General features: G+C 37.9%; 1 protein-coding gene across 1 annotated transcript in view; it reads left to right on the forward strand.

Annotated features, from left to right (window-relative positions):
• CTNNA2 (catenin alpha 2) overlaps positions 1-26,435 on the forward strand; it is a 483,346-nt gene that overhangs the window by 407,295 nt on the left and 49,616 nt on the right. The window contains exons 10-12 of the mRNA XM_058803073.1: positions 11,817-11,909; positions 12,172-12,328; positions 15,217-15,417. Of these exons, the coding sequence (XP_058659056.1) occupies positions 11,817-11,909; positions 12,172-12,328; positions 15,217-15,417 (451 nt within the window). The remainder of the gene's footprint in view (positions 1-11,816; positions 11,910-12,171; positions 12,329-15,216; positions 15,418-26,435) is intronic.

Raw genomic sequence — 26,435 nt, forward strand, 5'->3', positions numbered from 1 at the left:
AAAGTGCTGGAGCTACTCCTTGGCCCAGTGAAGGGTTCCAGATATCCAGGCTCATGTTAAAAATATAAATTTCAGATCATCCCAATGGTCAGGAGGCCCTGTGGAAGCAAACTGGAAAATCTTCCAGCTCCGAGTCTGTCCTCATGTTCCCAAACTCTCCTTTGGTTTCCCAGCCAGAGGTTCTTCAGGTGTGCGGTTCTTGCTGTGGGTTTTTGGAAAAAGGATTTTCTTCTCTCAGAGAGGCAGCTCGGTAAACACCAGTCGGGATGAATCATGGTTTCTCAGAGATTTGTAGTTTGTGGTCAAGTGTCACATCCAAGTGAAGCTTTTCCCACAGATTTTAAGAAATTTCTCAGCTCCTCAGATTCCCCAGTGTGGGCCATGAGTTAAAAACTCTGTCCTCATTGAGGCAGCATGAGGATAATAAGGTTTGTATCCTCAAAACAGTTGCCTGTTCTCAATGAAATTTAATTTTGTTAAATTTTAATTTTTCTTTGAATTTAATTTTCACTGAGGCTTCTCTGTTCCTTTGAATTAAATTATTCAAAACCTTAAAAAAATTACTAAGGAGGACTGTTGTAGAAACTCTCTGTAACTTCATCATGGACCTGCTGGCCCTTGAATTTCAAATGGCAATTGCCAAAAGTCCCAAATTCACAGTGCTATTGCCTTTAAAACTACCAGCAGAGACAATTGACTTATTATTGTCATCTCTGCATGCCAGGAGAATATTAATCAAAGCGCAGTGAATTAAAGGTGTCTGCAGTTCTGGTTAGAATTTTGATATCAGTATTGATTTCTTAAATATATGTTTGTTTCCATTCTTTGTTTAGTGCTGAAAGTCACATGAGGAGCTCTTGATATAAAATCCCATTATTAAAAACTAGTTGTTTGTTAGCTGCATTCACATGACTTTTTTTTTTTTTTTTTTGAGGAGCCACAAAAAAAGTAAAAAACCATCCCTGTAATACACAATAAATAATCTGGGTTTTTTTGAAATGGATTTGGATGTTTTTCAGCTAATGATGATCTTTTGCAAAGGTAATCAGCTTTCATACACATAACTGCAAACATGTGACAACTGGGACAAAAATGTAAGACTGGCTCAGACAGGTTTTAGTCAAATAAACATGATTGAATTCACAAGTAAGATGAAAATTTCCATGTTTACTATACAAAACCAAAATTCTATGCAAAACTCCTTAAGAATACATTCTTAAATTAGGAGAAATTATAATTTGAGGATATGTATCCCAGTACATTGAATAATTATTACTGTGGGGATTTTTTTATGTATTCCCCATTTCAGATGAAGAGAGAGACCTTAATACAAAAGCAGTTTTTCTCAGCCCATTGTCATATCTTTAAGAACACATCAAGGTTTCTCAGTGCCATCTTTTTGACCAAAATCTTTTTAATAGATATGAGAGAGACCATGTGTGATATAGAAGAGGTAATTTAGGGTAAAACTCTGCCTAAGATTATATTTTTAGTTGAAAAAAGAGGGATGAGTGTGTGCAGGTTCTCAGGTCTGTGCTTACCTTACTGGTATAAATGCTGCTGCTGGTAAATAACTATATTTAAGAAATCTGTTTTTCTGGTTATACCAAAAGGATGGACATGACATGACAAAAAGTCAGGAATAATGGATTGATGAATTTTTTATAGTACAAAACTTGGAAAATAGCTCATATCAACATACAGCTTTTCTGCAAAGTATCCTGGGTGTTTGTTTTTTGGTGTCAGACATTCTTATTGTAAGGATTATTAGCATAAATATCACTTTTCCAAAAGAAAAAGCAATTTATTAGCAGAAAAAAGGGCTGCTAAGCAGGCAAGTAAACTAACTGATGCTTTGAGCCAATATGAGCTCTCTCCATGCCAGGGTTAAAGCTGACAGGAGGAATGGGAAAGGGAACATCCAGTTCTGTTGCCTTGTCTACACATTTTGGCTCTGGGCAGATGACTTAGGTTTGCATTCCTGTTGAGCCATTACTAAATGATCGTAAAAACATTTCGCAAATTATTCATGGACAAAAATTGGATTAATATAAAATCATTCTTTCTCTGAATGGGATTTTGTGAGCCTTTAAAATACCACTTTTTAAAGATGGGAGTAGTGTTTCCCTTTTTCCTGGGCAACAACCTGGGACTTGCCCTGACTGCCATGAACTCGTTGAATATGATGGGAAGTGCCTTGGGAACTGCATCAGCCAATTCCCTCAGCACTCCGGGGTGTTGTGGTGTTGTGAGGGTGCCCAGGATGAGGTGAGAGATGAAAATTTGACTCCAAATTCTCAAAAAGCTGATATTATTATATTATATTACATTACATTACATTATATTATATTATATTATATTATATTATATTACATCATATCATATCATATCATATCATATCATATCATATCATATCATATCATGGAAGTTATTCACTAAAACTACACTAAAGAAAAAGATGCATCAGAAGGTTAGACAGGAATGAATAATAAAACCTCATGACTGACCAGAGAGTCCAATGCAGGTGGACAGGGATTGGTCATTAATAAAAAACAATTCACAATGAACCAATCAAAGATTCACCTGTTGGTGAGCAGCCTCCAGACCACATTCCAAGCAATCAGATAATTGTTGTTTACGTTTTCTGAGGTTTCTCAGCCTCTCAGGAGAACAATCCTGGTGAAGGGATTTTTCCTAAAATATCATGGTGACACTGGGCTGCATCTCCTTGGATCCCGTGGACTTGTGCTCATTTGGGTTCCTCAGCTGGTCTCCAGCCTCATTTCTCTGTCAGCAGGAGGGACTTTGCTCCCCCAGTCCCTCCTCTGGGAAGAGAGGTTGCTATTGAACATCGAGGCAAAAAAGTTGTTGAGTACCTCAATTTCTTCTGTTCAACCTGTTGCCAGTCCTGCTTCTCAGGGGGGATGCACTTTCTGTGACCTTCCTTTTCTGGCTGATGCACCTCTACAAGCCCTTCTTGTTCTTTGCATCCCCTGCCAAGTTCAGCTCCATCCGCACTGGTCAGCTCAATAAAGTTGGTTCTATCCAACCTGCAAGTTATGTTTCTGTAGGGATCAGTGATTATAATTTGTGCTTTGTTTATACCCTGGGGTATCTGATATCACACTGTTAATGCCTTCAGATCTTCTGTTAATGTCTTGAACTTTTCTGAGTTCCAACACAGTCCCCTCTTTGTCTTCAGCAGCTGTCAAAATACAGCTCCCTGATAATATAACTAACATTTAATTATCACAGCCTAGTCAGGCATGCGTCCATGTCCCAGGGTCACTGAGCACTTTGCCAAAATAGTGGACTGTTATTAGACAGATGGATTGCTTTGGTAACTGCTTGCTATTAATATCTATTAATTACAGCACTGCCAGGGGTATGTTGTCAAAATTGCTTTATGGGATCGACTCACACACATTGCAGAGTTGTAAATCTTCTTTCCGTAGGACACCGGCTGCCCTCTTGCTCCTTGGATATTTCAGGATCCATTGCTCATAATTCATGATGAGTTTTAGTAGCAGAGGCCTTGGCTGCAAATTGACCAGAAAGGATTAATACACAAAACTTCCTGAGTTTTGTTGATGTACCAGACTAAGAAATTGTTTTGGCCATTTTTTGCACTTTGGAACTTAACACTTACTGTTGCAGAAAGGTTCTGTTGTGTGTGACAATGTGTCCCTGACATTTCAGAGCCAGTGCTGTCATTTTTGTTGTGTTCCTCTGCATTCTTTATTCACTGGTGTTTCACTGTGAATAGACCAGTAATGGTGGAATAGTGTCTGAAATCCTTTACCTGTTATCAAATTAAATAGAAAAGGAACCCAGTCCTGCTAACAGAGGTGAAAAAGCACTGAGATGGGTCTCTGGTCTCTGACCTCTGCAGAAGGAATTGTTGTAGTTGGGCATTTTACCTTTGCTTTCGTTGAAAGGAAACAAAGGAGTACCAATGTGATGTAAAATGCAGTTTTACCTGTAACTCACAAAGTCAGTATGTGAAATTAATCACTTTTAGCTAGACTATCTAGACTCAGCAGTCATGTGACTGACACAGTTTAGAGCAGGTTATCTACTCCATGATCCACCTGGATAGATGAACAGCAGCGAGCAGATCCCCTGCATCTTTACAAGCTGCTTTCTTGCAGGAGAAAGACTCGCTGCATTCTATCAATCTGCAATGCTACACTGCTCAAGGCCAGTTAAAATTAAAATACAAATCTGGTCTTAACTAAGTCCTGCTCTTCTTCTTGGCTTACTCCAGCTGTTTGCTGTTTATCTCTTCAGCAGTGGGCGCACATGAATAGTGAGAAAATTCAGAAATTATGTCAAGGCAGTGAGCAAATCATTGAAGGGAGGATGCTGAGTGTCCTGCTGCCTTCCCAGCTCCTGGGGGAGTGAACCTCAGGAGGGAACCCCTTTCCTGCTGCCCTCATCTCTGGGCTCCCCACTGCTTCTATCATTTAGTTCTATTCCAGCTGAATGGCTCACAAACACACCCTTAAGCAAACAAGGGAGGATCATCCATAATTCCTGAGGGAGTTTTCAGTCAGAGCACTGTGGTATTTTCTGAGACCCCCATCGAAGGGAGGAAATGATGAATCTGACTCCATGTTCTTAGAAGGCTAATTTATTATTTTATGCTACTATATTACATGAAAGAATGCTACACTAAAGCAATACTAAAGAATACAGAAAGGATGCAGACAGAAGGCTAAAAGATACTACTCAAAAATTTGTGACTCTCTCTTCAGAGTCCAACACAACTTGAACCCTGATTGGCCAATAAGCAAAAACAATTCACATGTTGGATAAACAATCTCCAACCACATTCCAAAGCAGCAAAACACAAGAGAGGCAAATGAGATAATATTGTTTTCCTTTTTCTCTGAGGCTTCCCAGCTTCCCAGGAGAGAAATCCTGGGAAAGGAGATTTTTCAGAAAATATGACAGTGACATAGCACAAAGAATTTCCACTGGTTTCAGCTCTGGGGATTAACACCCACACCCACTTCTTTAAAGTCCCTGAATTTCAAGCTATTTGGAGATTCAGTGGGACAGAGAATTCCTGACAGATGTGGGCCTGGATTTTTAATTGTGAGAGTGGATCTTCAGGTAGGAGCAGGGGCAGTTGCTGTCAGGGCCATTGGTTCCAGCTGAGGATGCAGCTGATAGTTCTGGGCAGTGTCCGCTGCAAGTGTCCAACAGCATTGCTTGAATAATTTTGCAAATTAAAATAAAGTGAAACTGAAACCCTGAATGAAATGGAAAAAGAAATTAACCACAAACAAAACGTGAAACTGAAACTGAAGTAACTTCCAGAATGATTTTCCTCAGGTTTAAATTGGAGAAATGCCCTGAGAAAATCACCTGATTATTTTCTTTAATCAATTTGCTTTCTCCTGTTTTCCATAGAGAATTTACAATGAGAAATCACAATGACCTGGAAAGATTGTTTAAAATCAGAGATTGTCCCATCTTCTTCTATAAGGTCTTTAGACACAGTAAGGAGTTTGCAATCAGGCACATTTATCACACTTGAGGCTCACCAATATGGTGTAAAAACTTGCCCTGTTTCAAGAAGACAGAGTTTTGTACTCAAATTCCATATATTGAAGAAAAAAGAAAGAAAATAAGAGATGGTATTTACTTCTATGATTTTTTTTTTTATATCTGAAATCATTATTATTGTCTGATATGAAAAATAAAAGATCAAACATAATATGATACCTTTTTCTTCTGTTCTTCACTGGCAGCTCTATAATTGAACATGAGCCAATGTTGGTTTCTTTTCAGTTATGAAAATAGTTAAGTGGAAGGACTTTTCAAGGTACTTGATTTTAGATCTCCCTTTTATTCCATCCTATGGGTCATAACTGTGGCATGCACAAGAAAGGTCCTGGAAAATGAAGGAAATTCAGAATGATTTAACAGCACTTCATTGAAATAGTCTAAAATTAGGAACTTTTCATTTAGAGTTGAGTTTTCTGTACACATGAGGCTTCCAACCCTCTTAGGTTTCCTTCAGAAATCTCAGACGAAGACCTGCTGAATTCATTGAAGTCTGAGGTACTTGGATTATTTCCAAAAGCAGAAACCTTTTAAAGCTCTTCCAACTAAATCTGATACAGAGCAAGTCTGAAAGGAGTTGGAGTGTGTGGAAAAGCCTCATTCCTGTAGTAAGTACAGAGAGAAAATGCTGTTGACCTTTTGAGAGTGAAAAGAGGTTTTCATAGGTTCAGTGGGCAGCACATAAGACATGAAATAAATTCAGCTGTTGTGCTTGACGTGCTCTGTAGCTTTCTAACACCCTGCTGGTGCCAATCTCCTTAGATACACATTGTAAATGGCTGAGCAGTTCATGGTAAATATGTTCAGGGTTTGGTGCTAGAAATTTTCAAAGCAAACATCAAACTTGTTAAATCCGGTCATTATTAATTTATAAAGGAAATGCCTTTTTTTACTGCTTTGCATGCAGTTAGATTATTTAACAGATGTGGAATATATGTACAGCTGAACTTAAAAATCCATCTCTTATTTAGAGAAGTGACTGGTTGATATAAAAGAGGGGAAATTGGCCATATTATCCAGTATGATTTCCCCCATGCCATATGGAATAGGCTGGGAGGGAGAAGCCACAGTCTAATATTTCCATGGCAGTACAAGCTGGCACTGCAGAGCATGGTGAGGAACAGGAATCTGCTGCAATGTGTACTGTCAGTGGCATTTTGATTTTTTTGGCACTCGCTTGTGTATGGGCAAAAACATCCTGTCCAGTGGTAAATAGAGTTTTGCTCATCATAGAATGCTTGAGTGAGTGCAGCGAGGATAAATAAGGTGAAGATCTTGGGTAACTTGGCTTCAACTCTGCTCTCCTTTAGAAAAAAAAATCTCTTATTTGTGGCTCCATGAATATCACTGGGCTGCCTACAGCAGTACCACCATTAATATATGTCAGAATTTTTAAGGATTCAGAGATTGAAGCAATATCTGGATAAATTACTAAGTGAATGGATAAATAATTACAAATAGTTGAGATACCACAGCTCAGCAAATTACGTCTCATCAGCTGAACATGGTAATTGATTATTTGCTTGGCTTTAGTCCCCTGTGAGTGCTGCAGAAGTCTCTGCCTTAAACCACCTTCAACTCAAGCTGAATCACTCAAAAAGTTTCAGCTTCTCAAATGTGGGGTAGGCATATCAGTTTAGCAGTGGCTTGGGTTTGTGGAAATTACTCTGCATTTTCCTAAATAAAGAATAATTTCTTGCATTTTTTTTTGTCATATTACATCCACTAGTTAATTATAGTGAAAACATAAATTACATAAATATAAAAATGTGAATAAAACTATTTAACAAGAAATCTTAAATGTTTACAAAAATATGGAAAACGAAGAAACTGAGATAGAAATAGATTCCATTTTCTACCTTTGAATGGTTAAATGGTTGGGGAAGTTGAACAGAGCCTTTTCCGTATTATTTCCTCGAAGCAATTTATGGTGAGAAAAAAAGAATAAAAGGAAAATGCTAAGAAATAGGATATTTGGCAGCTTTTGTGTTGCTTTTGCTCTTTTGCTGTAGCTTATACTGCTCCCTTTTTTATATTTTTGCTCAAAGCTATAGATTTTTCTTTTGGACCTTTTCACTTAGGCTAAATTCCAAATGGCCATGTTAAATCTTTGAATTTAATTTTGAAACAGAAGACAATGGGTTTTGGTAGTCAGAAGAGCACAATATATCTTGATAGTCATGGTTACTTTTAATAATACAAAGTCAAGACTTGACTACTCAAGTCAAAAATGGAAATAGTCTCATTTAAAGCCACAATAAAAGGTAGCTACACCTGTTTTTATTCAGTGTAAAAATGAAGTAAATTGATATGAAAGATCCTTGATTGCTTTTGTAGTTTGAAGTGCAATTTTGTGGCAGAAATTAAATTTTCCTGTCCTGAGATCATCACAAAGAGTAATAAAAATTTTCATTAGAAACAAAATCATTCCCCACCCTAATCTGTTATCCAGCAGGAAACTGAGGCTGAAATACAAAAATAATACAAACAGATAAATTTTATAGGAACTGGTCCTGTGTGTATTTTAAATAACTGAAACTAATGGAACTCCTTGCATGATTTAAGACAGATAATGGCACAGTGCAGAAATGCATCTTGAGCTGTCAGTGGCACTGACAGAAATTCATATGGAGGAGTTGGTTCCTGCTTTTTCACATCCCCAGTTTGAGGAGTGGTTCAGTGGATTTGGTGATTTCATAAAAATACAGCATCACTGGAGCTGGCTGCTTATCTTCTTGCTCATTACCTCTCTGTGCTCTTGCAGGGCAGGTTTAAGGTGTTCAGCAATTGTTTTTGTGGTAAAAGAGCAGCTTAGCAGACCTGAAATTCTGGACAATAATGTTCATCTACACAGCAGTTTCACTGTTATTAAGTTCTCCATGTGTTTTTGAGAATGATTCACAGTTCATTGATTTTGGTGTTTAAAATGTGTTCCTTGATATAAATACTCTTCAGCCAGTTCACACTGATCTCAATACAATCCTAAATTCTGTTTAGGCACTCACTGAGTTCTCAAGGAACTTAGTAAACAGTAAAAGAAAAGAAAAATAAATTAACTACCTGGTTGCTTCCATAGCCTCTCAGGAAACTTCCCCTTCAATGCTTTGGGTGGAGTCAGAGCATTTGAGGTGCAAAGGTAAAGGCTTCAAATCAAAGTTCTGCTAAATTGGCAGCTGCACTAATACACAGCTTTTTTATTTTCCTTTCCCAGCTCTCTGCTCCATCCAGCCCAGGAGTGCCACATTAATAAAATTCCCGTGCTCAAAAGTGTCTCTGTTCTTCACAAAACCTGTTCTATTAAATACACCCATGCCAATCAAGTTATAATTCACCAGTAGAACACCTTTTATTTCGCTAATACCTTTTTCAACAACCACCAGGGGCAGCTGTAACAAACCAGACACGTCCAGAGGATGAGCCAAGCAGGCACCTGGAACAGCCCCTGGAAGGGTTTTCCCTTTTTTTATCCATTGTCCAAAGGGATCAGTTTGGGAATTAATCCAGATATCTCAGCTAAGTGGGGTGCAATTGTATATTAATTTTTTTATTCATAGTTTTAGGTAGGAAAAATATCTGAAGTTGCTGAATTTATAATCAGCTTAAGCAAAGGGAATTACCTTGTAGTTTCTGTCATGTAAGAGCATGCATGTGGACCTTGCTGTGGCAAGAATAATAATTGATGGTGACTGTTTATTTGATAACAAAGTCAATCAAAGTAATTAAAAAGTGAGGTGTCTGGTGATTGAGTACCTAAAGCTTGTGTTATTTCACAGATCCATGCTTATGCAGTGAAACTCAGGCTGGAGCAAGTAAAGGCTATTTCTTGCCATCTTTTAAAAATTAAGTTTTAGGTAAAGTCATAGGTTTGTAGTGCTGAATTCAATTTTATCCAGATTGCATCTGCCATTGTGGAAATTGCTTATCTCTGTGTTTATTTGACATAATCAGATCTTGCTGTGGTGCAGGCTGGCACACTCCCTGCTGGATTGTGCAATAGAATTGCTGCCTGACTGCTGATGATGCAGGGCTGGGTTTATGCAAGGCTTGAAAAATACCACAGAAACTATCAAACTTAGGATTGTACATGATGTGTAGCATTATTTATTTTAAACAGATAACTGTAATGCTCTTTGATATATATTTAGTGGAGCAATAATTACATTTGTACTCTTGTGTTGATAGTAACACCAAAAACAATGTACTGAAGTCTATTTTACAAAAAAGGGAAAAATATATCTCTGATTGTGTCTGTATCTTTCTTGGAAAAACAGAGCACTTTGCAAGATCCAAATATTGTCTATCAGATTCTATTTAAAGAGCAATTAACAGACACAGAGAAGACATAAGTTTTATTTTTGCTGATTATATCTGCATTGCTCCCTTCCAGAGGAACTCAAAACCTGCTTTATAGTTTGATGGCCATTTCATGACACCCAGGAACCTTCATCACATATTTCAATCTGCAAAAATGTAAATGTTACATCTGAAGCCTTGGGACAAATTCTCATTGTGTTAATCACAAAATGTGAGGGCAGTCTGAAAAGCCACTTAGATCTAATACAGGAAGGTGGCTCTTGCTAAACTTAATATCATTTACTAGTTTTTAAAGTCTGTAATTTCCACTCATGTTAATGAATTCTAAATATTATCCTGCTTAGTTCTTGTTTCTGGTGAAGATGAAAGGGTTTTGTTTGATGTGTGCAAAGAAGTGACTACAGAAAATGGTAAATTAATTGGAAGATGTCATCTCAGGAGAAGGTTTTTGACAGGAGGGCTGTAAGGCTGTTAACAAACAGACCAACTCATTTGTCTCATCATGAAATGAAAATAAAAATCACAACATTATGATAAAATCTTGACTAGGAAATGCCTGCAAGACTCTTTGAAGCCTTGGGTTCTTTCCTTGCCTGGGCTTTGGCACTCTGATTTATGCAAACCACGGAAGTGAAATGGGATCTGTGCAGAACAGATGGATCAGGGCTAAGGCAGGGTGTGCACTGCAGATGAGAACAGATTAATACCACAAGGGGAGACTGGAGGAAAATTGGGAAGATGGGGGCATTTGAACTAATTCATTAATCATTTCCAACTGATAGCTATGCCTTCAGGCACAGTGAATAATATCAAGGAAGCATATTTAAAATTTTATAGGTTTGTTTTAATGCAGATTAGAATAAAGAGCTATAATTTTGGATGATTAAAAAATATCCTGTGTTCCCCCATCCCAAAATGTACCTTGGTGATTTAAATATCACAGTGTGCACTGGGACATGAACTTCTGTTTGGAAAATCCAGGGCACATTCACGGAGTTGGCACAAAGATTTGGGAATGGATTTTTTGGAAAATCTGGGGGAACATGCCCCTCCACTTGAATCCAAGCCATAGAGATGCAGCTCTGCTGTGTCTGGAGACGTGGTCTGATTTCTAGGTCTCATTCAGATGTCTCTCCAAGTCTTTATCTTATCCAAATAGCCTTCAGTCTTACAGCTTCACAGATCCCATTTCACTTCCCAAAGCTGTGCCAGGGCAAGTAAATATGGATTTAAAGATCTTTGAATGAGATCTTCAGATGTATATTACAGAACAAGGTTTCAACAGAGTTATTTCACATCTCTAAGTTACTTTACTGTTACTAATGGATATTCTACTGCAGGGCAGAAAAACACATAGAAATAAAGAAGTCCACATGAAAATTAAAATTATTTTAATATGCATAGAAACAATGAAGATATTTGAGAGATATGTAACTTTCCACTCTCAGTGAAGGTATAAGTTTTGATTATGGGTTGAAAAGTATGATTCTATGTGTTAGGACATCAAAACCCCCTCCTTTTGCCAAGCTCAGAGTGTATGGATGAGCCTGATTGCCTATATTAATAATGAATATAGTTCATAAGAGGAAAAAGAAATTGAGAAGAGAAAATTTACAGATAAATATCTGGATATTCTGTATTCCTATATAACTTCTCAGCAAATAATTTTTGAGCTATAGAGGAGGATTTGAAACACTTGACAGTGAAGGAAGATTCTGAGAACAATCTAAAGAAGATGGGTAGTTCAGTTTGCTAGTAAGGAAATAATCTACAAGGGTTTCTGTTCACCAGCACAGAAGATGTATTATTCCTCTTGTAGAAAACCCTTTCATTTCAGGCAAAGCTTAATAAGAACAGAGAAAGGTATAAAATGGCTCACTTGCCTAAAACTTGGTTCTCATCCTGATGGTTTCGTGATTTCATTGCAGGTTGCAAATCTGGCCTGTTCAATCTCCAATAATGAGGAAGGAGTGAAGTTAGTCCGTATGGCAGCCACACAGATTGATAGTCTGTGCCCACAGGTGAGTGAAGATTCCTGCTAAAACCTACTTGAGGAGTCCTTTAGGACTTAAAAGTATTAGAAGAGCATAGCCTTGTCTTTGTCATGAGATTGTTGCCTGATTTCCATGAACTGTGAATAACACACCCATATCTTGAGACCCTTCATACCAAATGGGTGGCATGCTGTATTTTTAACACAGCCCATAATCTATTTGCTCTTTCCTGTGGAAAAAAAAGATAAAAATTACCACTCCTCCTCTAACAAATGGCTTTGATTAACAGGTAATTAATGCTGCACTGACATTGGCTGCCAGACCCCAGAGCAAAGTAGCCCAGGACAACATGGACGTGTTCAAGGACCAGTGGGAGAAACAGGTGCGAGTTCTCACTGAGGCCGTCGACGACATCACTTCAGTGGATGATTTCCTCTCTGTTTCAGGTACTTTTCCAAAAATATACTGCTAAATGAAAGCATTGGGTCAGAGCAGATAAAAGCTATAATTACTAAAGCATCATTAGTCCATTACTCTGTGTGTATTGGAATGCTGAACCTCTGTACTTGGTAGGACCAACCACGCCGTGTTAATTAATCCCTGGTAGCAATCCTTCTTCACCTCCCAGAAACTTGCACCTATTTGTGTTTCTATTCCTAGAGAATATTTGTTCCAAATCAGGCACAAGGTAGGGTTTTGCCCACCTTCTAAAAATGTGTTCCAGACCTGTTACAGGCTGAGAGTATTTGTAGAAATCATTGGAATCCTTGTGGAGTTGTGTGAAAGGTGAACTTTCCAGAATCACAGGATGGTCTGGGTGGGGAGGGTAAAGAAGGGATGGAGAAGAGAAGGATACTGACCCTGGGCCACAGTCTTTCCTCCATCCTCCTGGTAAAGTGCTCCAGCTTGTGGCAGAGTGGGTTGTTATAGTGTGATCATACCCAGTGAATGCTGTAGTGGCAAAGTGGTGCATGGTTTGGGTTAATTTCTGCTGCAAAAAATTCATTTTCCTATTTTGCTTAGAAGTGTGAATTTCAGTGTTGTGAGTAAGGACGTAGAGTGTGCCAAGAGGGCTTTGCTTACTCAAATGTCTCAGAAGAGCCAAACTTCATGAGACAGTCTGGCCAAAATGTTATTTTCCTTGGTATTTCTTAAATTTTCTAAAAGGCGTTTATGAGGAAAAAATATTGAAAGAAAAACAATATTTATAATTTAAAATAATCCTTTCTTTTCTTGCCCTCTTTATCTTGTTTGGTTGTATCCTGTTACCCTTATTAACAGAGAAATTATTTGGTTTAGTTAATTACACTCCTCTGTTCAACAGCCCTGCAAGTGTTTCCTGCAAGCCATTGCAAGAAAATGAAAATGAGCTCTCTGAACAGTAGGGCACTTCAGAATATGGGAGCACATTGATTTTTTTTTGAGATTTAAAGCTGACAAACTCTGTCTGGCAGAACTAGTTCTGAGAGAAAGGGATGACCAGGCTGTAAACTGCAGATCCAGCCCATGTGCCAGAGTTGGAAATTTGACTCAAATGTCCATGTTCTTCTTTGTTTGTGGACTTTGCTTATTCCAAGTGCTTGTATCCATAAACTAGAAGTAATTTGGATGGATGATGGGGTTTTTCTCTTCTTTTTCTCAAATCTTAATTCCTTCAAACAGAGTTTTGCCTTAGATCCAAACTTTCCAAGGCAGCTGAGAATTATTATTTCTGTAAAGTTCAGATTCCTTTTTCCTAAATCTCTGCACAGACATCTCTGTTAAACATGAGGAAGTAGAAATCCTGTTGCTCTTGCTGTAAAGCTTGGAAGCCTCAGCTTACACAGAGTATTTTTTATTTCTGGATGTTAAACCAGTGAGGCATTCAAAATGCCACTATCTGGTTAAATGTACCTCCTAAAATGGCACCTCTTCCTCTTCATATTGACTGTCACATTTGATGGTATATTTTAATAATCTGGAGGCTTCCTGAAGAAAGCTGACCATAATTTCAAGAAGTTATTTCATATTCCAAATGCACTGTACTAATTCATGTATTGCTTCTTGTTGGGCAAAATTTGTTTGTGCCATGGTAAGAGCAAATTGGTGATGGTGAAATGGAAACAGCAAAGAAAAATTTTAACAAGGCACTGCTTCTTTATTCTGAGTAGGGAATGTTTTAAACAAAGAATTTTGCCTTGCAAGTTATTCAAATTCACAGCTCAGGGGACTTTCAGTTTCCATCCAAAGTTGTTGCAGTGTAAAATGCGACATCATGTAAAACACTTCTGAAACCCTCAAATGATCCAACCTCAGAATTTATAACTGTGAAGATTAGTGAGTCATTCTTTCTAGTGGCAAAGGATAATTAACAAAAAACAGTTGGTGAACTGATTAATCCTGTTTTACTACTACTACAAAGAACAGCATTTCCTTTTTGTGTCAGATGTGTCTCTAGCAGAAAATCAAGTTGCTGTTTAGAGTCACTGAGTTTCTCAGATTGGGTTTGGTCAAATATGAAATTCAGTCATTGTCTTAGTAAAATTATTTTTGACTCTACTGACTGCAGAGAATAATATCTGACCTAGTCAGAGTCTTCTTTGTGCTTTCATATAATTTGTATGTGAGAAAACTACATAAATTCTGATGCTGTTGCACATGAGAGGAGATGGCCTGATCTAGAGCCAGAAAAATAACAATGCATCTCCCAAGAATCCAATTAAGGTGCTTGGTATCACCTCCTCTGAGCAGAGTCACTGTTGTCATCTCTTGCTTCAGATTATGCAAAGTCACACATAAGTACAAGGGTGTGTTTTTAGAAATTCCCAGTTTATTCTCTGGCATAGATGGAGTGAGGGAGGTGAACTGCTCATGCCCAGGTTTTGTGCTATCTACAAAGGATATTTTCTGTTGTCTTTTCAATGTGATTTTTTTTTCCTGACTTACTTAGGCAAAAATGAGCCAAATGTAATAAACATTTATGAGAGAGTGTAAATTCACCTTCAGAAAATTGCCCAAGTGCTTATTAGAGAATCTACAGAAGATTTGACTGCTTTCCCTTTTGCATTCATTTTAATCACAATTTCATTATGATAACATTCAGTGTGATGTTTGAAATTAATGTGAGTGGTTTTTAAGGAATTACAGGTTGGGACACACAGCCCAGTCCCTACTAAAGATAAATATCACGTAGATTTTTACTGTTATGTGACAATATCACAGAAGAGCTTTTGTTTTACAGCCCGGATAAAGGTAGATACCCATTTTTTAATATACTGACATTTGCCCAAATGAGTAAGCTTTGCCGTGAGGAAGAGTGCAATTGAACCAGGCGTATTTTTAACCTGAATTGCAGAGAACCACATCCTGGAGGATGTGAACAAGTGTGTGATTGCCCTGCAAGAGGGGGACGTGGACACGCTGGACAGGACCGCGGGCGCCATCCGGGGCCGCGCAGCCAGAGTCATCCACATCATCAACGCTGAGATGGAGAACTACGAGACCGGGGTGTACACTGAGAAGGTGCTGGAAGCTACCAAACTGCTCTCTGAAACTGGTGAGTGTGTGTAAGAGCTGAAATGAGGGATAGGGGACTCCAGGCAGCTCTCCAAAATGTAGTTCATTACATTTTAGATGTTACAGCAGTCCAGGATCATGGGTGACAGAGCTGTGCCCACAGCTGTCAGCTCCAGCTGCAGGCAGCCCTGCAGAGCCTGAGTTTAGGTTACAGTGCATTATATACTTTTATTTTGGTTACAATGCATTATAGACTTTTATTTTGGTTACAATGCATTATAGACTTTTCTTTTGGTCACAATGCATTATAGACTTTTCTTTGGTGAGAATCTTCATACAGTAGAACCAATCTATGCCTTAACTTTTATCTCTAGCCTATCATAACTACTGTCATTACCATATTCATGTTACTGCTCTCCAATCACTAAAAGTCAGTGCATTACAGTTTAAGCTAGAAGTTGTTTTCAGTTTTCTTGCAGTGGAAAATTCTGAGACCTTTTTTCTGCTTGCAGCATTTGCTGACTTGTTTGCCTGTGCTTTCTTTCTGCTTGGTAAAAACATCTTCTTGTTTGGGGTGGGTTTATCCTTTGCTCTAAGCCATAAAACCCCTTCTAACTAACACAGCCTTTGCCTTCTTGGTTATCCAGTGAGACTGGCTCAGCGATTCTTTTCTTCTGTATCAAAACTTGCTTCCATCTCTATTCCTTCATCAGACTCTACATTTAAAAATCTTTCTGCTAAGCACACATATCTGTGACACTTTTTTGTGAAACTTTCATCCTTCTCAACAAGTGTCACCCTATTTTTTTACATTTTTCTAAGCTTTCTAATGTTTACATTCTTGTAACAAACTTTCTCACACACTTTAAGTAAATAACTTATTGTTTTACATTCTTTTAAGGAAGAAGAGAAATTTAATAGACTGTTAGTTTTTCCAGTGTCATTGGAGAGGTGGCACTTTCACCCTCCAATCCACTGTCACTTTTAAAAATCTATAAATGTTGGAGTCAAAAATTAAAAACTCTTTTTTTTACCTTGAGAAAGCTGCATGTTGATATTGTTTTATTTTGTGTCCTATAGTGACAGGGGAGTTTGGTGCAATGCCGAAAGAATTATTGAAATACTCTTATTTAGTCATTTAAAACTTTCAGGTGGTTCTTTGAGATCTGTTCTTGAAAAGAAGATACAAACAGATAAATTCATGGCTGGGAGTGTGTTTTTTATTCTCCACTCAGTGCTGTTGCAGAAGTCACACTGACAGGAGCCATATAAGAGAAGAAATTCAGTAACACATCAAGACTAGGCCACTACATCAAAGTTTCTATGATTTGAATAAATAATACTCAGCCTTTTCTTCTGAGCTGATTGATTATGCATTATACATCTGCAGAAAATCACTGCAAGCATTACTCTTTCGTCTGTGCAGGTGAATGTACTTGCTGATGACTGGAGTGTTGCTAAACAAAACAACTTTTCATTGAAAAATACATATAAGCAACTGAAAATGCACCACCTGATTGAAAAAATATAAAATTCTGCTAGATTCTATAAAAATACATAGATTATATAAAAGTAGAAAAGTCTAAAAGATTGATAGAGCAAGAAGAAATATTCTTTTTTCTTTTTTTCAATCTGTTTTTGCCTTGCCAGAGCAGGGATTGGATTCATCTGAGAGTGGGTGATTAGGTCTGTGCTGGTCATTTTAAAGCCCTTCATATCAGTGCTGTCAGTAATTCAGTGCAGGCAGGGCTGTTCTCATCTGAAGCAGCAGGTTTGGCTGGGTTGGGGTGAATCACGCTCCAGATTTCATTGACTTCACAGACTGGGTCTCCTCACGCTGATCGGGTGCCCTGGTGGGATAAAGGGGCACAAATTGTGGCTGTCTGGAGGTGTCTGAGCTGATCCTCCCCTGCCTCTTTGCACTTGTTCATCTGAGGTTGATTTTTTTAGATTATTTTAGAAGGAACAAATGAAAATTACACCAGTTCAGGACTCTTCAAATGTGACTTTTGAACCAAAAGCCCAAGAATTGCCCTCTGAGATGGAAAAGCAAAACTGTTCTAGCTCTGCAGTCTCTGTGTTCACTTTGAGAACAGGAATCAACAAAATAAGCTAAAAACTGATTTGGGGATGATTAAATATTACTCGTGGTATTGTAGCCCCCAGCTTAATGTCAGCCTATTTTTACTACCCAACAAGAGATCAGTGGAATAAGTACTGTAAATTTAGCTCCTTTTTAAAAGTTTATGAGCTGGTTTTATGAATTCACAGAAGGAAAATAATCTTGCCAGTTTGACATGGTAAAATATTTTGTTGCACTCTTCTGTTAAAGCTATTTTTTGGTTGAAGAGGAGCTATGAAGAATTCTTCCTACCATTAAGATTTCTATATTAAACAAAACAAAATGTATGTCTGAGCTTTATATTTAGCTAAAATTTGTGACCAAACATTCTATAAATTTTATTATTAATTGTTTTTCACAGACAGGTATAAAGTGCCATTATATAGATCAGTAATATGCACAGAAAATACTTATGTTCCATATTTAATTCACTTTTTGATATAATTTGAATTATAACTAAGTGCTATAAACTCTGGACTGAGTGCATCTTGACAACATCAATGTGTTAATGTTGGTCTTCAATAATTATTAACAAGTCCCTCTTCCTCCAAGTCAAAGTTTTTACTTATTTTTTATTTTATAAAGTGTAAGTAAACTTGTGAGTATTAAAAAAAATTAAAATATTATGTTTACAATATTAAGAGCTTTGCATCATGAACAAATTGTGTAGCAGTAGTTCAGGGGACATAATGGGCCCAAATTCAATGAAGCTGATGAAGCTTAAACAATTTCTGCCAGTTGTGAATGTGGATCATTAATATTAGAGCACAGTTTCTATCTGCAGCTTTTCAGGCCATTTACAAAGGCATTGATTATGATTTCTGTATGATTAAAAGTAGAATTAACTGACTCATTTCATTGCCTTAGAATAAAGTGGTTAAAATTGAATTTAGTCCCCCTGTGCCATTCTGGAATCCCCATCCTTGGAAGTGTTCAGAACCCCATGGCTGTGGCACTTGGGGACAGGAACAGGGAGCACAGTGGTGCTGGCTTGGACTCCGTGGTCTGAGAGGTGTTTTCCAATCTCAGTGATTCCCTGATCTGGGTATTTATGGATCCATGCATTTATTTCAATATTCTTTCAGTTCCTCACCTCGAGTTCCTGCCCAGATTTTATCGAACGCTCAGGAATGATGGCAGGGATTTATCAGATTTACCAGGATCCCTCAAGGCAGGGAAGAATGATGCACAAAACTCCATCATATCAGAAGGCTAATTAATTACTTTATTATACAAAATTATGATATACTACAAATAATGCTAAAAGAAAACTCGTGACTGTCTCCCAACAGGACACAGCTTGGACTTGATTGGCTAATTAACATAAACAATTCCACCAGAATCCAATCAAGCAACCCTTGGGTAAACAATCTCCAGAACACATTCCACATGAGCACAAGCACAGGAGCAGCAAATGAGATAAGAATTGTTTGGATCATTCTTTTCTCTGCTTCTCTCACAGCTTCTCTCTGTTCAGAGGGCATGTGAATACCACAGTGATTGATTTGGATTGGTTTGGATTCAGGTTCCACCCACACATGTGCACATCAAAATCTTTATGAGAAGCACAATCATGGACATCTCACTGTTTTCATCTTTATTCCTTCTTTCTTTTTGTTTGTTTGGTTTTTCTTTTTTTAGCTGACCTTAATTTAATTTTAATTTAAGTGCCTTTGGAAGCTGGGAAAAATTTAGTTAAATGATGATGGAAAAGAAATAAGAAGATTACCTTTTTCTAAAAATTATTATTTGCTTTTAATTGTCCACTCAGAAAAGGAAAACCTCTGTTAAACCTGTTCTTCCACAGATTTCTGTGAGTATTGGGTTGGATCCACAGTGGAGAAATATGGATGCAGTGTTTTGGAAAGACAAGCACATTGCTAATGGTTTAGTTTGGTTTGGTTTTATTTAGAGGGGAGAAAATTAATCTCTCATGAAAATGATGTTGATAGTTTATGAGAAATGGAAACTGCAAACATTGCTTCAAAGCCAGTCTCACCTCCAAGGTTTATTAGTTTGTTGTTTTAATTTACAGCCATTGGAATATATAGGGTGGAGTTTTTAGTGTTTCAGTGCTTTGCTGCCTGTGCCTCTCTAAAAAAATGCCTTTAAAGCCAAGTACTTGATAGAGACTGTATTCTTTTCTCTGGCAGCAGTTTTAGGCAGTGACAGACTGGTTAAAGTCCTTTTAAAATAGAGGTCTTTTATTTTCCTTTAAAAACCATAACAAAAACTTAGGTTTTGCTTGCTGATTTTCTTACAAATCCACGATGAAACCTATAAAACCACAGAGCTGATGGGGCTTGCTGGGAACAAACACCAAAGTCATAGATTTTAGTTGATGTTACTCATGGTGTAAACCAGAACTTCAAGGTTGACTTTGTTTTCGTTGATTGGTTGGCTTTGCAATGGTTTTTAGTTGTTTCTTTGTGGGTTTTTGGTTTGTTGGTTTTTGTTTTTTTTTTTTTTTTGTTTGGTTGAGTTATTTTAGGGTGCCTCTGTTAAGTGTTATATTCCTATTCAGATTTGTGGAAAGCTGTGAAATCATCCTGTTACAAGTTGTCCATGGAGGGGAAAAAGGAGAGAAGGGTGGAAGGGAAAAGAGAAGAAAGAAAAAGTTAAATACAAGGATAAAGGCAAAAAGAAAGGGAAGGAAGTAAGAGGAAACAGAGCATAATTACAATTATGTAATTCTGCTCAGAATTAGTTTGAATAGTGAGGTTCCTCATCCTGCTCAGTACCCAAAGTGACCAAGGCCAGCTGAGACTTTCCCATTGCCTTCAGCAAGGAGGAGACTGAAGTGTACTCAGAAGTTACTTCAAAATCTGTAAAAACTGAAGGCAAGAAGCCTGTGCTTCTACACAAATAAAATTAATTGTCTCAAGAAAGAAATCAAGGAACAGGCAATGAGGCCAGATCCTATTCTCCAAGATTTTTCAGGGTCAGGAAGGAGAAAAAGCCGTGACATTATTTAAAGGCCAAGAGCTGGATTTAAGCTGGGAAAACTGGAGAAGAAATTGCAGGGTTGTGATGAAAGTAAGTGAACGGGAAATGAAAGGGATAAGAGCAGAACAAGTAAGACCAGAATTGCCTGGGAAAGGCAGTGAAAACTTCCCAACAAATTTTTTTGTTGTTGTTTTGCTCCAGTTTGCACTGGGCTGTCTGGAAACCATCCTGGAACAGCAAGTACCATACTACTTGGGTTACTCCTGTGAAGGACACTGGAAATTTCAAATCTTCTGATTCACACCAGAAATTGTAGTTTCAGCTATTTAGCATGTTTTAAAAATATCCCAGTAACTTTGTAACTCACTGGTTTGAAGTAGGTCACTCCGACTTCTGTTTTGACACAATTTTGTTTTATTTTGTCTTTATCAGAATGGGCTGAAGTTGAAAATCAGCACTACTGGCAATTCAGCAATAAGCCTTGTGAGAGTTTTATCAGTGTGAGTAGGGCAAACTTCAAAGATATTTATCACTAGCAAAAGGCAGCTCAGTGATGTTATCAAACCTAATACTAAAATGTGGAAAAGATGGATTTTTCAGCAGTGATATGAAGGGAAACAAAATGTAGGAGCAAGAAGATGAATTTAAGCATAGCTGTAATCAAAAAAAAATCCCATATTGAATCTGAGGGAGAGCTAAAAGATGTGAAATGGAGCCTATTTAAAAAATAAATGATGCTAAATTCATGTTTTATGGGAGTTCAGGTAGTTATAGTAAAACTTATGGGTACCATCATCCTGAGTACATGAAATCATTTATCCAGGAGTTCTGATCAAATTATGACTTTTATTCTGCAAAGTACTGTAGCATTTTCTTTAAAGTTTTGCTAAACTGAAATGCAAAGGTCAAGGTGCCACCAACAAAAGAAAAATATAATGCATTATTAAAGAAAAGATATTTTACAAAAGGACCAGAGAACATCCAAGATTGTTGGTTTGATCCAAAGAATTTCTAACTAGAGAAACTCTGATCAATATACAGAGGCATGCACTAAGAAATCATATAAAATGCATTATAAAGCAATTAAATGAGACATTAGAGATGAATAAATCACCATGTAGCTCAAAGCTGAAATGCTAGTTCTTTTTCTCTCCACTTTTAAAAATGGAATAGAGTGCTAAAGGAGAATATAACATAATTGATGTAGATTTTCAAAGGCTTTCCCTAACATGCTGCACCCACAGGTGTTTGGCAACCAGGTAACCGTGGGGTGAGTGTTAAAGCCTTTGATGGATTAAGAGCTGGTGACAGGGCAGAGCACAAGTGATCATTTCTCAGCAAGCAGAAAGGGAAATCTTGTGTCACTTCAGGGCCAGCAACGTGGTTGGTGTACATTCATTACCAGGGGAATAGGCAGCAGCAAAATTTTCCAAAAGGAAAATGCTGGTTGGGATGGTTGGGAGAAAAAGACAAGACTAAAATATATTTTTATTTAATTTCTCTGGGTAAATGGAACACTTACATCTATATTATCTGCATGGACAGAAAGGTTCTGAGCAAATTCATTGTCTCAGAAAAACAGTGGCATTGTAATGGGCAGCTGAGAAATTATATTTCTTTCCATGCTCAACAGCCTCACATCAGTGCTAGAGATGTTGGGCTGTGCTTACAGGAGGATATTCAATGAAAACCCCAAGGAGATATTTCCACTTTGTTCTCCACAACCTAAAGATCTTCCAGAAATGGAAGAAAGTCAAGATAAGGATTACATAATCAAAGAAAATTCAAGATTTAGCTGTGAATCAACTCAATGAGAGCTTAAAAAACACAGGGTTATCTATTTTGGATGTGCCAGACACCTTCTGTGATGACCAGTGGGTTAATATAATAGAAATGCCCATTTTCATAAACCAGTATTATTTAGTCACTCTTCAAATCTGTTCTCAAAAACATTTCGTGCTCTTAAAAGCCATTTTTTAAAATAAGGAGGGTGGTGGTAGAAGTAGGAAGAAATTTACCAGGTCTACAAAATATAGGCAGAGAAATGGAGTCAATATCATTCCACCAACCCCAACAGAATGTTTTGTGAATACAAGTGTGAACTGTACAATAATGTTTTAAAATAAAAGCACTGGTATTCCTTGCATCCCCTTGCCTACACACACCTACATATTGATACACAAACTTCTAGCTGAGCCAGGAAGGGTGGTTTGCTTTTTACATCATCTAATTGGTGTCCAACAGCATGAAACTGCTTTCTTGAGGGAATTTTCTGAAGAGCTTGCTTTCATTTGAAATATTACCTTGAAGGGTTCTGTTTGGCAGGAATAATATTTTGGAGATGGTCACTGTGTGTAGTCTCGCACAGGGAGAGGGGAGAGTGAGACTGAAACTGGTGAGACACAAATGACATTTGTTACCCTCCTTTGTCCACTCTGGGATGGATCTGTCCTTAATTAGTGGTGGCCAGGATGAAACAGCACCTACCTGCCCCTGCCCTGACATTTATCTTTCTGTCAATGCAGTTCAGTCAGAACAAAGTTTGAAGATGAGTTTTCCCCTTTAGTTTGTGTCCCCCTGTCTCCCAACACATGGTGCCATAGCTCCAGACGTGCCATTGATTTCTGTAGTGTCCATCTCACCTGGGCTGCACATGGGAAAATCCATTTCTTCCATTCCCACATGAATCTGCTGGGTTGCATAAACTCACAGATGAAGTTGGAGCTTTCTGGGAAGTGCCAGAAGACTTAGGTGGGCCAGAGGGTCAGGACTTGGCTATAAATTCAAGGAAGCCTGAGAATTTTGTTTTTATTGGCCATGGCTAGATCATTGTTTGGCAGTGAAGGCTGATTCTTCCTGAAACTCTTGTGTTCACTGCAAACTGCTATAGATGTGGATATTCATTATTCATTATTTTACAGCTGGCTTTTAACCATTTCACCAAAGTGAGACACAGGGTTTGTTACCCAAAACAGAGCTGGGGAAGGGTCTGGAGCCCCAGGAGAGGCTGAGGGAGCTGGGCAGGGGCTCAGCCTGGAGCAAAGGGGGATCAGGGGGGCCCTTGTGGCTCTGGGGGCACAGCCGGGGGGTCGGGCTCTGCTCCCAGGGAACAGGGACAGGAGGAGAGGGAACGGCCTCAGGCTGGGCCAGGGGAGGGTTAGATTGGATATTGGGAAAATTCCATCATGGAAAGGGTTATCAAACCCTGGCACAGCTGCCCAGGGCAGTGTTGGAGTCCCCATCCCTGGAGGGATTTAGAAGCCATGTGGCTGTGGCACTTGGGGACATGGGCAGTGGTGGCCTTGGCAGGGCTGGGTTAAGGGTTGGACTCCATGAGCTGAGGGATCTTTTCCAACCCAAACGTTTCTGATGATGATATGTTATGTAATGTTTCAGTAGACTTTTATAAAGCTTTTTCTTTTCAAGTAGCAATATAACAGTCATGACTGAAATGTGAGTTATATGAGATCAGGACTTAAAAACATTCTGTGAAGTATTTGGAATCTTCTGATAAGGAATGTGCAGTTCTTTTAGAAACAGACTTTGACAAACACTTTGAGCTAAATAAGGTATCATATTTCATTCCTTATTCATCTGTCAAATGGAACAGAGAAACTGTGCTGTCTTTGACGGAGGATGTCAGATATCCCTTAGGAGTGATCTTTAAAATACCTAGTTTAAATACTTGAAGTTCCCAGTAGACTGCATTCTTTCTTCAGTTAAGTAAATTAAAAAATTAAAACAAAACAAAAAGAAAACAAGAAACAAGCCACACAAACACAAAAACTAACAGAAGAAATTTCATCCAGTGGCCTGAAATGTTTAAGCTGTAACTTTGTGAATGTTTAATACTAAAACCTCTTAAATCTGGATAATGGCTGAGCTTTTTTTCTCAGAGCATTTTTTTTTTTAGTATAATGGATCATTCTTAGTTTTTCTTTCTTTTTAGTCTCCCCTGATAATTTTAAGTTTAAAATCCTGCCTGTCATTCCAGATAATTTTCTTGATTTATGTGACACAAACAACTATGATGTTTAGGAGAAGCACAGACATTTTCAGGGATCCTGAAACTTTTAGCAAACCTTTAGACTGCCATGTCATTCTTGAATAATCTTACCCACAACTGACCAGATTTTTAAAGCCATTTAAGGGCTACATAGATAAGGTGATTTGCACCTTAAATGATGTATCTCTATCAACATGGCATAGGGAAAATCAGTTTTCTTAAGGATGGATAGAAATGCCTAAGCAAATAGAAAGGTTTGAGGGCACAGTTGGTGCAGTGGGTACAGGAGAGCAGTCACTTCTCTGCTGCTCAAATATCTGATTTGTCTGAGGACAGTCTGGCTCTGAGGAGCAACCCCTGGACTTTGAGAAGGGCTCTTCCCTTGGATCCAAATCCTTGGATTCTAAAAAGACTCAAGTAGGTGTTTGTCTTTTCAAAATGAAGCTCTAAGAAATAGCTCTGCTGGTGCTTTTCAAAAATTGTCTTCTGGCCAAAAATTGAGGTGATATTGCAGGGAACCCTTCAGTTCCAGTGAGATTGGGATGGAAAGGAGCCACGTTGTGCTCAGCCTGATTCAGAGCCAAAAGTGTGCCAGGATTTGGTGCAAATGGGGTTGGTTTGTGCCTAAACTTGGTTGTCTAAAGCAGAAATCTGGTCTAAGCCAAATGTTGCTATAGGACACAAAAGAACACAAGCTCACATCGCTGTTCTTAAGGTGAAGAAAAAAAGGGAAGTTTATTTTCTGACTCCAACATTTATAGTTTTCCAAAAGTGACAGTGGATTGGAGGGAGACAGTGCCACCTCTCCAATGACACTGGACAAGCCAACAGTCCATCAACTCTCTCCTCCTCCATAAAGGAGTGCAAAACAATGAGTTATTTACAGAAAGTCTGTGAGAAAGTTCGCTACAAGGATGTCAACATCAGAAGGCTTAGAAAATCTTAAAAAATCAGGGCGACAGCCAAACACCTCCCTCTCTGTTCAATGACAGAGGAAAATCAGAATTTTATCCTGCTGAACCTGAGTCTTTAAGGAAGGATTGGTGTGATTAATTTTCTCATGGAAGCATCTACTATTCTCTGTCTGGTATAAGGAAAGATTTAAAACTTTGAGTTGTGTGATGTGAGACAAAACCAGACAAATTTCCTCACTCCCATTGATGCTACTAAGAATTAGAAACTGTGCACCTGAAGGGTCCTTGACCTTTATTGCTTTTTTTGCATCTTAATTATCCCTTTCCACATTTCTGAACATTCACATCTACTTAAGATTCTGAGGAATTCAAGTTCCTAAATAATAAGGCCATAAAAGTACAATAAATCAGCAAGGCATTCATTTAATCTTGCATATTAATGAAACTTTTTGTTCTAATGCTATGAACAAGAACGCCCAAACATTTTTTTAATTTCTATCTCAATAATTTTATTATGTAACCTAGTATTTCTCTGTCTATCAGGGATCTTATTGTTCCCATATCACTAAACAAACCTTGCAGTGATGTTTCTAAGTACAAAAATCACAGTACAAACTGATTGCCGTAGGAGAAAAAGTCAGCAGGAAATATATTTTTAGGAAACAGGTAATTACTTGATAACTTTAATATGTAGGAGATATGTGTGGGTGGGAGAAAAACAAGAGCTTTAGAGAAAATATTTTCTTTGTGGGACAGAGGGGTTCACAAAAAAAAAAAAATACAAGTTTGATCGAGGCATGAATTCACACATGGTGATATGTTGGGTTTCTATTAAACATCAGCCAAAAGAAAAAAAAAAGTATAGTTCAAAAGAATTGATCACTTGATAAAATGGAAATAATTTCAACTTTTCTGATTCCAAATTTTTCTCCAGCAGCCTTTCAACCTAGATTTTGTTGGCATTGGTCTTGCTTTCAGTGCCATTGGAAACTCATCTACAGAAAGGCTTTCAAATCTTTATTTTGTTGGAATGACAAAGTCAGTGAATTAGAAGTATTGTTATTAACTTG

The sequence above is a fragment of the Ammospiza caudacuta genome, chromosome 4 (assembly GCF_027887145.1).
Source record: "Ammospiza caudacuta isolate bAmmCau1 chromosome 4, bAmmCau1.pri, whole genome shotgun sequence".
NCBI classification, from domain to species: Eukaryota; Metazoa; Chordata; class Aves; order Passeriformes; family Passerellidae; genus Ammospiza; species Ammospiza caudacuta.